General features: G+C 42.9%; 2 protein-coding genes across 5 annotated transcripts in view; both read left to right on the top strand.

Annotated features, from left to right (window-relative positions):
* Positions 1–192: 192 nt before the first annotated feature.
* dcst1 (DC-STAMP domain containing 1) lies at positions 193–9,524 on the top strand. The gene is made up of 16 exons (XM_064944927.1): positions 193–241; positions 328–453; positions 549–623; positions 724–852; positions 966–1,105; positions 1,471–1,642; positions 1,765–1,908; positions 2,008–2,129; positions 2,398–2,555; positions 2,926–3,025; positions 4,077–4,172; positions 4,378–4,504; positions 4,586–4,702; positions 5,087–5,229; positions 8,542–8,635; positions 9,143–9,524. Exons 1-16 carry the CDS (start codon positions 193–195, stop codon positions 9,397–9,399), a joined length of 2,049 nt encoding a protein of 682 aa, XP_064800999.1. The 3' UTR covers positions 9,400–9,524.
* Positions 9,525–9,988: 464 nt separating this feature from the next.
* LOC135520336 (disintegrin and metalloproteinase domain-containing protein 15-like) overlaps positions 9,989–15,479 on the top strand; it is a 33,205-nt gene continuing 27,714 nt past the window's right edge. For all 4 annotated transcript variants that reach the window (XM_064945804.1, XM_064945805.1, XM_064945806.1 and 1 more), the window contains exons 1-2: positions 9,989–10,754; positions 12,212–12,315. In XM_064945804.1, the coding sequence (XP_064801876.1) occupies positions 10,490–10,754; positions 12,212–12,315 (369 nt within the window). In that variant the 5' untranslated portion in view covers positions 9,989–10,489. The remainder of the gene's footprint in view (positions 10,755–12,211; positions 12,316–15,479) is intronic.

Below are 15,479 nucleotides of genomic sequence, written 5' to 3' on the forward strand. Positions count from 1 at the left end.
GTCCCCATAGACATAATATTTGTTTTCTTATTTCTAAGTCTGTCACTAGAGAATCGTTATTGTTGCAGGCCTCCACAGAACTAAAGTTGAATTATGAGGTCACCAGGATGGAGTTCTTCCCTCTTCTGGAATTATTCCCTCTTCTAGCATGTTCTAAATGAGTGGATGCAAAATTATTTAATGGCATTGATAATGGTTAATTTGAGTGAACTCCGAAGACTCAAAAAAGCACCACATTCCAGTTAGTAGATTCCAGATAATGAGTTGGTGTTTGTGCCACTGATGATCAATTTGATACTTACTGTGTTTGTGTGTGTTTTGTCACAGCCTTGGAGAGGATCAGTAGGTGGGTTCTGCCAGATTTTGCCCACCGGTTCCTCTTTAGTCGGTCACAGGAGTTCCCAGTTGCTCGTTTCTTCCTGGGAGCATTATTTGGTGCTCTCAGCGGTGCAGGTAGGGTCGACTGATTCCACAACGCTACAATGTTTCAGGTTATAATTTGAGCAGTTAATTGTATTAAAACGTGTCTTGTGAATTCTCCCCTCCAGGTTTATTTCTGGGTCTCTTCCACAATGTCTCAATGACCAGTGTAAACAGGCTCTTAGCAGGATATGCTTTTGTTGGTGAGTAGATTATGGTACTGCAATTGAACACTGTTTGGAGTCAATCAGTAAAGTAAACAAATTGGAAACATATTAGTCATGCTCTGTGTGTGTTTTTCAGCTGTATGTATTCTGGGTGGGGCGTTTTCCTCCTACTTTCGCTGCTCGGTCCTCCTGATCTTTCCCAACATGCTCGGCTCTCGAGGCAGGGCGTACCTCATGCTGTTTGTCCTCTACGGCCTGTATAGGGGTAAACTGAAAATAGCTCTGGAAAAATGTATTGCCTTGATACTTGCCAAATAGATTGCTAGCAGTATGGCTTCGCTGTGGTGTAAAGCGGCAATCCTCTGATCATCCTGTCAGGCCCAATCGCTAACATCCACCGTAATGTCCAGGATGTGGCCTTCTCTATGGGGTGCAACATCGAGCTCCAGATCAAACACAGCAAGGTCATGTGGAGGGAGGTGATGGAGCCCTTCATGCAGGTGGTGCAGGGTATTGTGGTAAGTTACACATTATCATGGTCAGTGGACCACTATTGGCAGAATAGCATTAGTGGAAACCAAGACTGTTCTCAGGGCAGGCCTGGTTCTAGCTAAATATATTTGCACTGAAAATGTTCCTAAACTTATTTATCCTAACCTGCTACGTTAATTATCCTAACCTGCTACGTTAATTATCCTAACCTGCTGCGAAAAGTCACTTCTGCTAGTCAAACCGGCAGACCTGCCCTAAGAGCAGTCTGAGTATCCACTGATGCGACACAGTTCACTATTGTATTAGTTCAGTAGGTTTGTTTCACATTATCAACTGATATTTCAAGGATATGCCCTCAACGTTTCCTTCATTCCTTCCTTTACTGGGTCAGGAGGATAATGAGGAGTTCCAGGACGAGGCTAAGAGTGTGAGCAGGAAGTTTCAGAGCATCAGGGATGAGGTCATGGGGCAGTATGGCTATGACTCCATGGAACAGGGCCCTGTTGCTGCTGGCAACAGCACCCAGGATTTGTATGCAGCAAAGACGATGATGCGATGTGACAGTGAGTGTTGGTTTGCATTTAAAAACCTTTTCAGCAGATTGAAGTTGGTTGTTATTGGTCGATAATTAGTTGTGAATGTACGTATTAACATTACTCACCTATTTTTCTGCATTGTGTGACAGATGTGGTGGAGCAGGGGATAGAGCGCTGTCGGGAGTGGTTTGAGGTCAAGTGGCAGGACTGCATGGATACCATCAAAGCCCCAGTCATCAACCACATCCTGTGTGTGTCCATGAGATTCCACTTCCTCTGTGACATCATGAGAGGTAGGGGTTCAACTTCATTGGTAGCCCAGATGTTTAGTTAAGTGGGGTGATATACTTTTCTGATTAGAATGATGTTTGCTTGGTTGCTTTTCCTGTCAGTCATGAAGCCCTGGTGCAGGGAGGATATCCCAGTGGAAGGGAACTTTGGGCAAACATTCGACAAGCTCAACTTCTCCATTGACGCACTGTCCAGAGAATTCAGCACTAACGTGGTGCTGCAGGTACAGCCCAACTCCTCTGTCTGCTCTCACTAAAACCAAGGCAGTTAAGTAATGAAAGAAATACAAGACTGTAGTTTACACATAATTAGGTCATTTGGAGGTTTTCTCTACTCGAAATACATGCATTATGCCCTACTCTTTTGAAGATGCACTTTGCACAATACTTTAATTGGATGTTATTTACAGTTCCTGAGCTTCCACCTTTCCCTCTCGTGTGTGTGTGTGTGTGTGTGTGTGTGTGTGTGTGTGTGTGCGAGAGAGTGTGTAGGAGGAGGAGCAGCAGTCTGTGTTTGGTGTGTCAGCCCTACGGGAGGATTTCACAGAGGGTCTGAGTAAAGCCTTTGAGGAGACCAAGGTCATTCTGGACCAGTTTCTGGGCCTCATCCAGCTCCTCCTCTCCTGCACCTTCATCACCATCTTCACCTCGTGAGCCTACTCAACCACACAGCAACTCAGTTAGATATGATGGAATGACATGTGTATTTATGCTATCTAATGTAGGGGTGTGTTAGATGTTCTGCTTTTTGAGAAGCTGGCTATTTTAGTTCTCCAAAGTGGCAGTGTCCTTTTCTTTTCTTTTGTCAGTGATTGGCCAGAGTTCATACATCCAGTTTCCCAGGTCTGAATCAGTTAAGGTTGAAAGCCAGCCTACTGCAGACCTCGAGGACTAGTCATGCACCCCTGCATTGGACTCACTGCAGTACCATGATGATGTTTATATTTATAAAGTGTTTATACAGTTTGTAATGTAATCAACGCATGTGTGCCTCTCTTCGCTCTCTGCCTTCCCGTGAAGAGCGTTTGGCTATGCGAGGCAGTATACACAAGACATTCGCTTTGACAACATCTACATCACCACCTACTTCAGACAGATTGATGCCAGGAGAAAGAGAGCAGTAAGCAAACAAAAGATAACGTATATATTTGGTCAGTGAAGCTAAAATGTTTAATTTGGCTCTATTCTCCAGCATTTTGGATTTGAAATCAAATGTCACCTTTTATTTGAGGATATTTTAATGCATATCTGTTTTACTGTTTAGAAATGAATGCACTTTATGCATTTAGCTCCCCCATTTAAAGGTGTCACAGGTCCCATATTTGTAGCACGCAATGACTACATAAAGCTTTTGACTCTCTACAAACTTGTTGGATGCATTTGCAGTTTGTTTTGTTATGCCCAATAGAAAGTAATGGTAAATAATGTATTCTTTTTGGAGTCACTTTTACATATAGTTTCTGAACAATTTGACATGAATGTGGATGCTACCATGATTATGGGTAATCATGAATGAATTGTGCGTAAGTTGCACAAAGATCATGCCCCCCAAAACATGCTAACCCCTTACCATTACTGATAACAGGGAGGCGAGCGTTTGTGTGGGGTGGGTGATATTTGTATGTCTAACTTTCTCACTCATCCTTACTCACGATTCATTCATGAGTATCCGTAATCATGGTGGCATAATGTAGAAGTGTTCAGAAACATTCTTATTTACAATAAAAGTGACTCCAAAATGACAGAATACATTATTTACCATTCATTTCTATTGGGCACTACATAATCTGAAACATCCAAAACCAACCAAATGCATCCAACAAGTTTGCAGTCACAAGCTTGATGTATTCTTTGCATGGAAAATGGGACCAAATAGTACATTTTTGACAAAATTGAAATCACTATAAGTGAATTTTTCCAAATACTTATATCTTCAAATGGGGGGACTAAATACATAAAATGCTTTCATTTCTAAACAACAAAACAAGTGTATGATAATACCCTCAAATCAATGGGGACATTCTGTACGGTCTCCTCATACAAAACATTTGATCTCAAATCCAAAATGCTGGAATATAGAGCCAAATGAATTGTTTTAGCTTCACTGTCCAAATAAATACGTAGGGGAGGGTATAACGTCTGGAAGCTGATATGTACATTTGACATTTCAGGACAAACGTTATCTGTTACCTTTGAAGAAAGCTGAGTGGGGCCTTTTCATCAACCCTCGCAGCCTGTCCATACATCCCAGTGAGCTTAAACTAGTGGTGCGTTGCTTATCTCTCCTGGGTGTATTTCAATCCAATCATTTTCTCCAATGACTTGTTCATTACTATCTTTCCACTCCTTGCTGACTTTAGGGTTGTATAGATTGAAGAACAATCTTGTGATTGATCAAACACTTGTCCAAGTCTTTTTACAATCACAAAAGGGAGTTAAATCTAATCCCAGATCTGTGTCATTGGGCCACAGATGGCGAGCCTGCTGCAGGTAGTCTCTCTGGCTGTGTTTGTCTGTGTGCTACTGGCTGTCGACATGGTCCTCCACCACATCTTTGACATCATCCGTAGACACACTTTCACAAAGTTCTCCCTCACCAGTGAGTCTCACACACACTTTCTCCTGTACCGTATCATTGTCACAGTGTGATTGTGTTAACTCATGCCACTGTGTTCCACAGGTAGCCACCACATAGACATCAACGTGGGAGGACAGTCCATGATGGCCAAGCTCCTGAGGAAGACCATCGGGGCCTTCAACACCTCCTCTAACCTGGATATGCAGTCTAGTAACCAGCGTAGGTGGCCTCTCTGCTGTTATCTCACAGCTCAATGTGCCAAAGACTGATGTGCCAGATGTGTGTGTTGTTGCTAGTTAGTGTTGACCTGTCCCTGTCTTACTGGCTACAACACTAATCTGCTCTGGTTTAGTGGTGTACAGCCTTGTCTTGGCTAGATAGTTTAGACAGTGTTGTCAAGAGGCATAGAACACACATATACTCTAGCATCACATGTCTGTCCATATGCAGGATGACAACTAAGAGTTATCCATGCACAATAAAATGGGCATTCTCATAGTATGTGCTAATAATCAGGATTAAGTGAGACCACAGATTAGTCAAATCGTGGCAACATTTACAAGATCAACAACAATCCCCCTTTCTCTTTTTATTCTCTCTCAGACTGTCTGCCCCAGCCGAGGGCTCTCACCATAGAGGACTACCTGTGGAGTTTCGTGCCCCTCTTGATGATGGCACTGATGTGCTGCCTGCAGGTGTACAGCAACCGCCTGCGCAGGGTCATCGCTGCCTTCTACTTCCCCAAGGTGAGGCCACACACGCCCACTCTCAACCACACCTACCATCCTCTTGGTTGAACGAAACCTCTGCATACTGTAACTCGGATGTATGACACAATGTATAACGTATTCACGGCACGTTAGGCTTGCCTGTGTGTAATCTGTAGTATTTGTGTTAATTATAGTTCTCACATTAACACCTTGTCCCAGTCATACATGTAGATCTTAAATCCTCTAAAGGTGATCTCTGCTCTTAAATCATCTGAAGGTAACCTCTGCTCTTAAATCCTCTAAAGGTATTCTCAGCTCTTAAATCTGATAATTGAACGTTCTCTTGTTAAGAGCCTACACTACAGTGTACGTGCCACAAGGTGCTGATTGATTGCTCTGATTTGATATACACACTTGGATGGTTTCTCTGAAGTTTCAACTGTCTTTCAATGGGTTGAAAGAAAGGTGTGTGTGTATATATATACGTAACCATTTCAAAGATTTTACAGTTCATATAAGGAAATCCGTCAATGGAAATAAATAAATTACACCCTAATCTATGGATTTCACATGACTGGGCAAGGGTGCAGATGTGGGTGAAGGAGCTGGATGTGGATGTCCTGGGCTGGCGTGGTTACATGTGGTATGCGGTTGTGAGGCCGGTTGGACGTTCTGTCAAATTCTTTAAAACGACATTGGAGATGGCTTATGGTAGAGAAATAAACATTCAATTTTCTGGCAACAGCTCTGGGGGACATTCCTGCAATCACCATTTCAATGGTACACTCCCTCAAAACCTGAGACATCTGAGGCAACTGCACATTTGTAAAGCTGCCTTTTATTGTCCCCAGCACAAGGTGCACATGTGTAATGACCATGCTGTTTAATCAGCTTCTTGATATGCCACACATATCAGGTGGATGGCTTATCTTGGCAAAGGAGAAATGCTCACTAACAGGGATGTAAACAAATTTGTGCTGAATTTAAGAGAAATTGCCTTTTTATGTGTGTGGAAGATTTCAGGGAACTTTTATTTCAGCTCATGATACATGGGATCAACACTTTACATGTTGCATTTATATTTTTGCTCAGTATGGTAATTAAAAAGAAGAGGGAAATAAACTAGATTTATAAGGTCCTAAAATAATGTATGCAATGTATCAAGACAGGTGACGACATCCACTGTGATCAAAACATCAGTAGTAGCTACATTTAAACTCTGGGATCCTCTACACAACATGCACATAGACATGTTGGCATTGGGCCCAGCCTATGTAACGTTTTAAATAGGCAGGCTAACATTTATTATTCCCCCTTTTCTATCCCTGGTGGAATTGGCACAGGGATGGTTTGAACAAACATTAGGGTCCTGTCGGTTGACCTGCAAATAAACAAAGAATACAATGTCCCACAAAGTAGAAGCGCTCCTTATACTGTTAGTTAGTTTTTGCAGCCGATCTGGATGTCACAAAGGGTTTATTTCCCCGGAGTTCTTATAGATGTGTTACGGATATCTCCCCGGAAATTGGAGCAGCTACTGGGTCGACTGCTGAGTATAAATGGAAATAAAGCAAATCATTGTTCAGGAGAAAACTTAGCCTTCATTTACATCATTCACTATTTGTGTGAAATTCAACATATAAGCTGAGCTACCTCGTTAAGGCCAGTTGTGCACATTGTTTTTTAAATGTTTCAATTTCCCTTAATTGTTCCAAATGAAGCAATGGGTTTAATGAAATGAACACAAATGAAGTCCAGGAACCTCTAGGCTTATAAGATGCACGTTCTTCATAAACATGCACATATGCATACAGGAACGTGACTAAAAGAAGAAACCTAGCCTAATCCAGTCGTAATAGATAGAACTGTTCATGCAAACTTGTGCACCATTGCTGGTTGAGGTATATTTAAACAATAAGGCAGAAGGGGGTGCGGTATATGGCCAATATACCATATATGTTCTTAGGCAAGACGCATCGCGGAGTGCCTGGACACAACACTTAGCCGTGGTATATTGGCAATATATCACAAACCCCAGAGGTGCCTTATTGCTATTATAAACAGGTTACCAATGTAATTGGAGCAGTAAAAATAAATGTTTTGTCATACCCGTGGTATACGGGTTTGTCAGCCAATCAGCGTTCAGTGCTCGAGCCACCCAGTTTATAATTCAATAGGCTTTAGCACAATGTGTACACAGAGTGAATGTGGCCCTTTTCCCCCAATCCTGTAAGAAATGCACAGGCTCGTGTCTGTCGAGTAAAGCAGTGCTTACCTGAGAGCAGCTTATTGTAATAGCATTAGACACTACGTATTCTGCTCATACTGAAGTCCTACCTACAGTACTGCACAGAGAGGCGAAAAAGGCGTGTATACTGTATGCAGAGAAACTAAGAATTAGCGGGAGTAAGAGATTAACGGAGGGAAAGTGGGATACAGACATTTTTCATGCTGGCATTTCCACAACAGGGAGAGCATTTCCACAACAGGGAGAGCATTTCCACAACAGGGAGAGCATTTCCACAACAGGGAGAGCATTTCCACAACAGGGAGAGCATTTCCACAACAGGGAGAGCATTTCAAAGGCATTTTGAGCATTTCAAATTCTGGCCCAGGTTGAAAATGCATGTTTGAAATCTGGCCCTTGAGGTCCAATACACTTCTGGTTTTCATTCTTCTCTAATCAGGGACTGGTTTAGACTTGGGACACCAGATGAGGTGAGTGCAATGATAGATCAAGTAGGAAGAAAAACCAGAAGTGTTTTGCCATTCCAGGATCATAATTGAATAGCTGCCTGGGTTTACTTAAGGGTTGAAAACGCCAGTGTGAAAGCACCTATAGAGAAACTACAGCGAGGGGAGAGACTGGCGTAGTAGATAGAGTGAAGGATTGCCCTCTGTGTGTTTCACTTAGCACTAAATCAGCTGAAGTGTCATTACTGTTATTAGTCCTCCCCTTATGCTCTCTGAAGGGGATTAGTTTCACAAATCAAGCAAAATGAAGCTGCTGCACGTAAAGCATGTGGGAGAGACGTGCAACATGGTGAAAGTGTGCAGCACACAGACTAATCCAACTGGCCTCAGGTGTTCAGCGCTCCAGAAGCATCCTCATAGTAGACAGTATTGAGTGTTCATACAGCAGTGGTGAAGTCTAGTACCCATGTTCAGGGTGATTCAAATATCTCATTCAACAGAAAAAAAAGGTATTATCTTTTCATGTCTCGATTTTTCTATATCTTACCTGTCTGTGGCCCTACTGTTCTACACAGTATATTAGCTCATTGTCATTTATCTGACTGCCCCATTTCTCTGTCTGTCCACCCTCTGCTGTGACTGCCTGTCTGTTAGCGGGAGAAGAGGCGCGCTCTGTTCCTTTATAACCTGCAGATCCAGAGGCGCATCTCATACACCAAAAGGCAACGGACACGACTCATGCAGCTAGGAACAGGAGAGAAAACAGTGCGTACTGTGTGTATTTAACTACTCTCTCATTAAACAGAGTTTAAACATCTTTATTTTCCTAAAGGTCTTTGAACCCTTCTATTTCCTGATTTAGTTGATGGGATGGCTCTTGGATAAACCCTGAGAACTCATGACAGAATGACAGTGCCTTTAATTTTGAAGTCAAATGGGCTCACTCTTTTCCAGGAATGATGTCCAAGACGAATCTAAACAAACACAGACAAACTCTTTGGGATGCAGCCTCCCTCCCACTCTCCTTCCTGGGCCCTTCTCTCTCCATCCGGTCTTACATGCTGTTGTATTATCCTCTTCTGTCTTCACTAATGCATTTCATTCCATGCGACACTCAATAATCTAATTAGGGAAAATATGTTCCTTTCATTGAATTGTACTGTTATTTAACACTGCCCCTTCTACCTCCTGTACTCTCCCCATCCCACTCTCTCTGTTCCTCCCACTTTTCTGCTGTCTCTCTCCCCTTCACCTCCACTCTCTCCCGCTCAGGTGTGGTCTGGTGTGTTGTCTAGACTGGAGAGGCTGGGCTGCAGGCTGCGGTGGTGCTGTGTGTGTGGGGAGAGGCAGAGGGGTGACCTGGCTGTGGATTGCACAGTCCCAGGCTGCCGGGCGTCCTACTGTCCCCAGTGCTGGAGGGACCTGGGCAGGATCTGTTATGCCTGTGTCCCCACTAGTAACTGGGATCCAGTAGAAAGCTGTTCAGACACAGACATGTACTATGTCCATTAGGGTGACCACCTAAATCACATGCAGACACCGTAAAGATATTTAGCATATTAGCCCATTACAGGTTTTGGTCCTCAATCTTCTTCAATAACAATAAAAGCAAACTTGCCGAATGAACAGTTGTTCATCACACACTGTTAAATGTTTATCTTGGTTCATTTCTTTCAAGTATTGTTCTGAAGGAAATTGTTTCATTCCTTGAATCCCTGTCCAAAGTTCTATTTCCTGCGACTAATTAATAGTTCAATCGACTATGTATAACAATAGCATTTGCTTCTCCAGAGGTTTTATTGATTTAGCAATGCTGACAATTGACAACTGGAGATCCAGCTAATTATTTGGGATGTTCAGACAATAGGATGACATGTTGTCAGATTAAATAGCCTAAACGTTTGCATAATTTAGTCACACTTAATTATCTTAAATGCAGGATTTTATACATCTATTTTTTTTATTTGCTATATATAAATGTTGTGTAAGGTTTGTTAGAAGGCCGTCTAGAATGTGACCGCGCGGAAAGATTCAGGCACTAAAGAGTTAAAGCACAAGAGAAAATCCCGCCCTGTACGGGGGTTGAAATGCGATTACACCATCGCTGTAAACACGCACTCAGTCTTTTGCCCGAATGTCTTGCATGTGCGAAACTGTCTGCCTTTCAGGAATTAAGATATTTTGGATAGCACTTTGGGAATTTAACAAGATCACAGTGGCTCATCTCCGCTACGGAAGGGACATATGTTGTAGTAGCTCTGAGTGTGAAGGTAACGGTACTGGAAATATGACCCTGCGATAACTGCGGCCAGAGGCTTCGGACAGCGGGCCGGTCTTGTTTAGAGGTTTGTTACAGGACTTTATGGTGTGGGCTAATGGCGCAGGTAAATGAAGCCTCTTGAAATAAAGTTACACGTTCGATTGACTGGCCCATGCAAGACTTCTGCTCTGCGCGTGCTTTTGTGGGTGCCTATCATGGACTTTCGCTTGACATTTGCCCTTGTAGGCAAATTGAGGTAGCCTCATAGTTGCCCCCGACAGAACCTGTTGCCTTTCTCCGTTTCTGAATGCCTTGTTTTACATCCTTTAGGTGGATTAATTGATGGACACGAGCCAATGTCACTGCGCAACAATGTTTCTGTCTGGAGCTCTGGTAACATTGGTGCTACTCGAGACTGTTACATTTCGCGGTACTCAATCAAATACGTTACTTAGTAGCCGTTTAGGATTACTGGACGATAACGATTTGCAGGAATATCTGCCGGCGGAAAGTCCTTTGAACTCAAATAAAACAGAGATGGAGAAGCCACAAGAGAAGTTGTCTCCTTTGAACGCAACAACAGTATCGTCTCACTCCTCACTTACAAGTAGGTATTTGTAGTAACCTTAGTTTAGCCCAGGCAACTTCAAAGGAACTGTCATTAAAATGTAATTTCAGTCATTGCCTGGGCACTCTCAAATGCATCCAAAATTACCTTACATTTTAGGCCTATCCTACAGTCAGTTAAACCTCTCTCGATACTGGAGCCTAGCATGTAACACTCTGCCAATTACAAGTAATATTTATCTGATACCTTTACTTTCTAAACACTTATAATAACATGTTTCTAGTGAATTCGGGTTTAAGCCCAACCAGGTCTTGGACCCTGGCTCAGTGACTGTCAAACCCAACACCTAGTGAAGAGATTCAGACCTTTTCGCTTAACTTTTTAAGTTGTTGGCTTGACAGTCGCAGGGCACATGTTCAAGTACCCTTGGGGCAAATTCTGTAAAATGATGTTGGAGGTGGCTTTATGGTAGAGAAATAAACATGAAATTCTCTGGCAACAGCTCTGGTGGACATTCCTGCAGTCAGCATGCCAATTGCACACTCCCTCAACTTGAGACATCTGTGGCATTGTGTGACACAACTGCACATTTTAAAGGGACCTTTTATTGTCCCCAGCACAAGGTGTACCTGTGTAATGATCATGCTGTTTTAATCAGCTTCTTGATATCTTGGCAAAGGAGAAATGCTCTCTACAAGGATGTTAACAAACATGTGCACAACATTTGAGAGATGTTTTTTGTGTGTATGGAAAATGTCTGCAATCTTTTATTTCATCTCATGAAAACATGTTGCATTTATATTTTTGTTCAGTGTACATAGGTAGGATATTGTAAAATGAGCATTGGGAGGTGGTCTGCTGCTTTTTAGTCCTCGAGACACCTGCCAGCCAGCCAGTCATCTATAACAAGTCTAATACAGGCTCTGGACAACAGCTGTACTAGGAACGGGCAGGGGACACAGAGCCTCTTGTACTGGAGTTAATGCAGCTGTGTCTGTTTTATGTGTGTGTGAAGAAAGGAGAGAAGATATGCCGGCTGAGAAAGGGAGAGCATGAGCTGTTATAAGCACATCCGGCATCACTGATTGGTTTGTGCAATTATCTTGAATTGTACATGTTTAGATTGTGATGCAGAGTTTTTTTTTTCCTGGCATATTGAAACCATTTAATGAAAATGGTAGATTTCCTGCATTTCCTACCCTAAGCCTGTATACCACATTAGTTTGTCCTTACTATTAAGGGATATCCATCTGAGATGTGACCTGGGCTTAGAATTAGCATTGCCCCATGAGGAAGGGGGTTCACTGACTACTAGGGCTGGGTAATAGGTTGCCATTAGCTGAGAATTTAGATTTTCGGTTCAATACTAGCACTAACAAAATAGTTTCTCCATCCGCTGATGTTATAATATCAAAGTTATTTATTCATCTGAATATAGCGTCTCAAGGGACATAAGACAATATTTTCCTATGAATCCCATCTCTCCCTGTTCCCAGGTCCAGAGCACCACCATGGTAGTAGGCACGGCAAGCCACTGGAGAGGACCAGGCCTTTTGTGGTAGTGGACGGACACAAGAGAAGTCTGAGTGAGGCCTTGCAGGTGAGACTACAGAAATCAAGAGAATGTATGTGTGAGAGTATCGTTCTATACAGGGCCATTCACATACATACTATTACTCTGGGTCCTACTTCACTACCTACTTTCTATTTCCATGCTTACATGTTACCATTCTTCATTCAGTGATCCCAGAGCACTTATAACGTGGCCTTTATTTTTTTTTAGATCGTGTCAGAGGTTAATAACCATTCTATTTTTTCCCATAGGAATTCTAATGTTAAAATGCAGTTTTATATCTCAGACTAACATCAAACCCACACCTGGTTATTCCAATTGTGAGGCTCACATTTATTTCTATTTGAAGGTGGTCAGTGTTATGATGTTCTCCTCTCTGGGTGGAGTGAGTGATATGGGGGAATTCTACAGGGTATGATTTCAGACCTCCTGTCAGCTGCACAGGAAGTGTCCGTCCTCTTAAAGTGCCCCAGTCCCCCCCACCTTCTTCAGATCATAGTTTTTATTCTGGAAGCTCCCTGTAAAATATGTCAAGGCACCTACTTCCTTCCTCTGTTATATTAGCACAAAAGAGGAAGCCAGACAGCAGACCCCCCACCCTCCTCTGTTCCACATACACATAGAGGAAAGTAGAGAATAAGAGCATGACAGGACTACATTTTTGCACATCACTTTTTAAGCCAGCTACTGGATCGGAATGTTAACTTCCAAAAGGTTGAATCCCATTGGCAAAGCAGTCTCCATCAGGCACCCAGACATTTGTTTACTGGTTTCAAAACCAACCAGGGCACTGCACTGTCATACAAATAACAGTTGAGTGGGCCTCATTGGCTAAGACTCAGTGGAGAGTCACTCCTAATTCCTACATTATTGTGTGGTTTATCCTCTGAATCACTGCAGTCATTGATGAATGAGTAGCCGTTTTTCACTTGTCATGAGGTTACTGCACCCACAGCCTACTGCTCATACTGACGAACATAACACCAGTGACTCACATACTCACTTAAAGTACACGCAATGTGTAACCATGGTAACCGGGACCTGTTTTTAGATTGTTTGTCAGAAATTAGAGGAAAGGTGGGGGATGGTGCCATATGGGAGGGGTGTGACTATGTGTCTGTGATTCAAACTTTGTCTGTCCACCCTCATCAACACCCACCCATCCCCTGAACAATGTAATTCCTGTAACGTTCCATTTCCCAGTCCAGGGTATTCACTTGATAAAGATCACTCCAACCCAAGCCAAGTGTGACCTTAGAAGTTAGAGCCACCACTTGTGCTCTAAATAACACCAATTAAAAGTATTTAAATTCACCACTCGAAACTGAGTGCAATTACTTGAATGTAATCACCATGATAATGTGCAACTTCATCACATTAAAAGTAGATCTTTATTTGTCTAACAAAGCAAGATTAGCTATAGATAAGATGATCGTAAATGTTCTCTCGAGGCAAAAAGATCTGAGTGTATATTCTTCGCATATCACTACAATGCTATAAACATTATTTTAGTTAGTTCAAAAGAATTGTAGACCTGCACAAGGCTGGGATGGGCTACAGGACAATAGGCAAGCAGCTTGGTGAGAAGGCAACAACTGTTGGCGCAATTATTAGAAAATGGAAGAAGTTCAAGATGACGGTCAATCACCCTCGGTCTGGGGCTCCATGCAAGATCTCACCTCGTGGGGCATCAATGATCATGAGGAAGGTGAGGGATCAGCCCAGAACTACACGGCAGGACCTGGTCAATGACCTGAAGAGAGCTGGGACCACAGTCTCAAAGAAAACCATTAGTAACACACTACGCCGTCATGGATTAAAATCCTGCAGAGCACGCAAGGTCCCCCTGCTCAAGACCGCGCATGTCCAGGCCTGTCTGAAGTTTGCCAATGACCATCTGGATGATCCAGAGGAGTAATGGGAGAAGGTCATGTAGTCTGATGAGACAAAAATAGAGCTTTTTGGTCTAAACTCCACTCGCCGTGTTTGGAGGAAGGAGAAGGATGAGTACAACCCCAAGAACACCATCCCAACCGTGAAGCATAGAGGTGGAAACATCATTCTTTGGGGATGCTTTTCTGCAAAGGGGACAGGACAACTGCACCGTATTGAGGGGAGGATGGATTGGGCCATGTATTGCGAGATCTTGGCCAACAACCTCCTTCCCTCAGTAAGAGCATTGAAGATGGGTCATGGCTGGGTCTTCCTGCATGACAATGACCTGAAACACACAGCCAGGGCAACTAAGGACTGGCTCCGTAAGAAGCATCTCAAGGTCCTGGAGTGGCCTAGCCAGTCTCCAGACCTGAACCCAATAGAACATCTTTGGAGGGAGCTGAAAGTCCGTATTGCCCAGCGACAGCCCCGAAACCTGAAGGCTCTGGTGAAGGTCTGTATGGAGGATTGGGCCAAAATCCTTGCTGCAGTGTGTGCAAACCTGGTTAAGAACTACAGGAAACGTATGACCTCTGTAATTGCAAACAAAGGTTTCTGTACCAAATATTAAGTTCTGCTTTTATGATGTATCAAATACTTATGTCATGCAATAAAATTAAAATTAATTACTTAAAAATCATACAATGTGATTTTCTGGATTTTTGTTTTAGAGTCCGTCTCTCACAGTTGAAGTGTACCTATGATAAAAATTACAGACCTCTACATGCTTTGTAAGTAGGAAACACTGCAGATTTTGCAGGTTATCAAATACTTGTTCTCCCCACTGTATGTGTGAGATATTAAAGAAGAAAACATGCCAGTCACCACAGTGTTTAATTTCTTATGGTGGAGCAGGCGACTTGTGTCCTCTTGGGAGAGGCACTTGACTTGGCCTGAATAGCTTCTATCAACGTTGAACCATGACTAGATCTATTTTGTCAGACAAACTTTCAGACAGTTGCCACATTGATGTTGGAAATAAATGTTTTAACATGTCATACATGTCTGTATTTTCTTATCAGTTTGCAGGTAATGCTTTTTTGTTGTTCTGCTGCTCAGTGCTCACCTCTCTGCTGCCTGCTATTATTAGCCTCCGCACCAACTTGGTTATGAATGGACTTGTGACACACACACACACACACACACACAGAGAGCTCTGATGTGTAAGGCGTGCAGCAGGGGCTTCACCTTAATACAGCTTAGGAAGGGGATCTCAGCTAATTCAGAGCCTGATCGCTCTGTGTTGACAGTAAGCA

The sequence above is a fragment of the Oncorhynchus masou genome, chromosome 29 (assembly GCF_036934945.1).
Source record: "Oncorhynchus masou masou isolate Uvic2021 chromosome 29, UVic_Omas_1.1, whole genome shotgun sequence".
NCBI classification, from domain to species: Eukaryota; Metazoa; Chordata; class Actinopteri; order Salmoniformes; family Salmonidae; genus Oncorhynchus; species Oncorhynchus masou.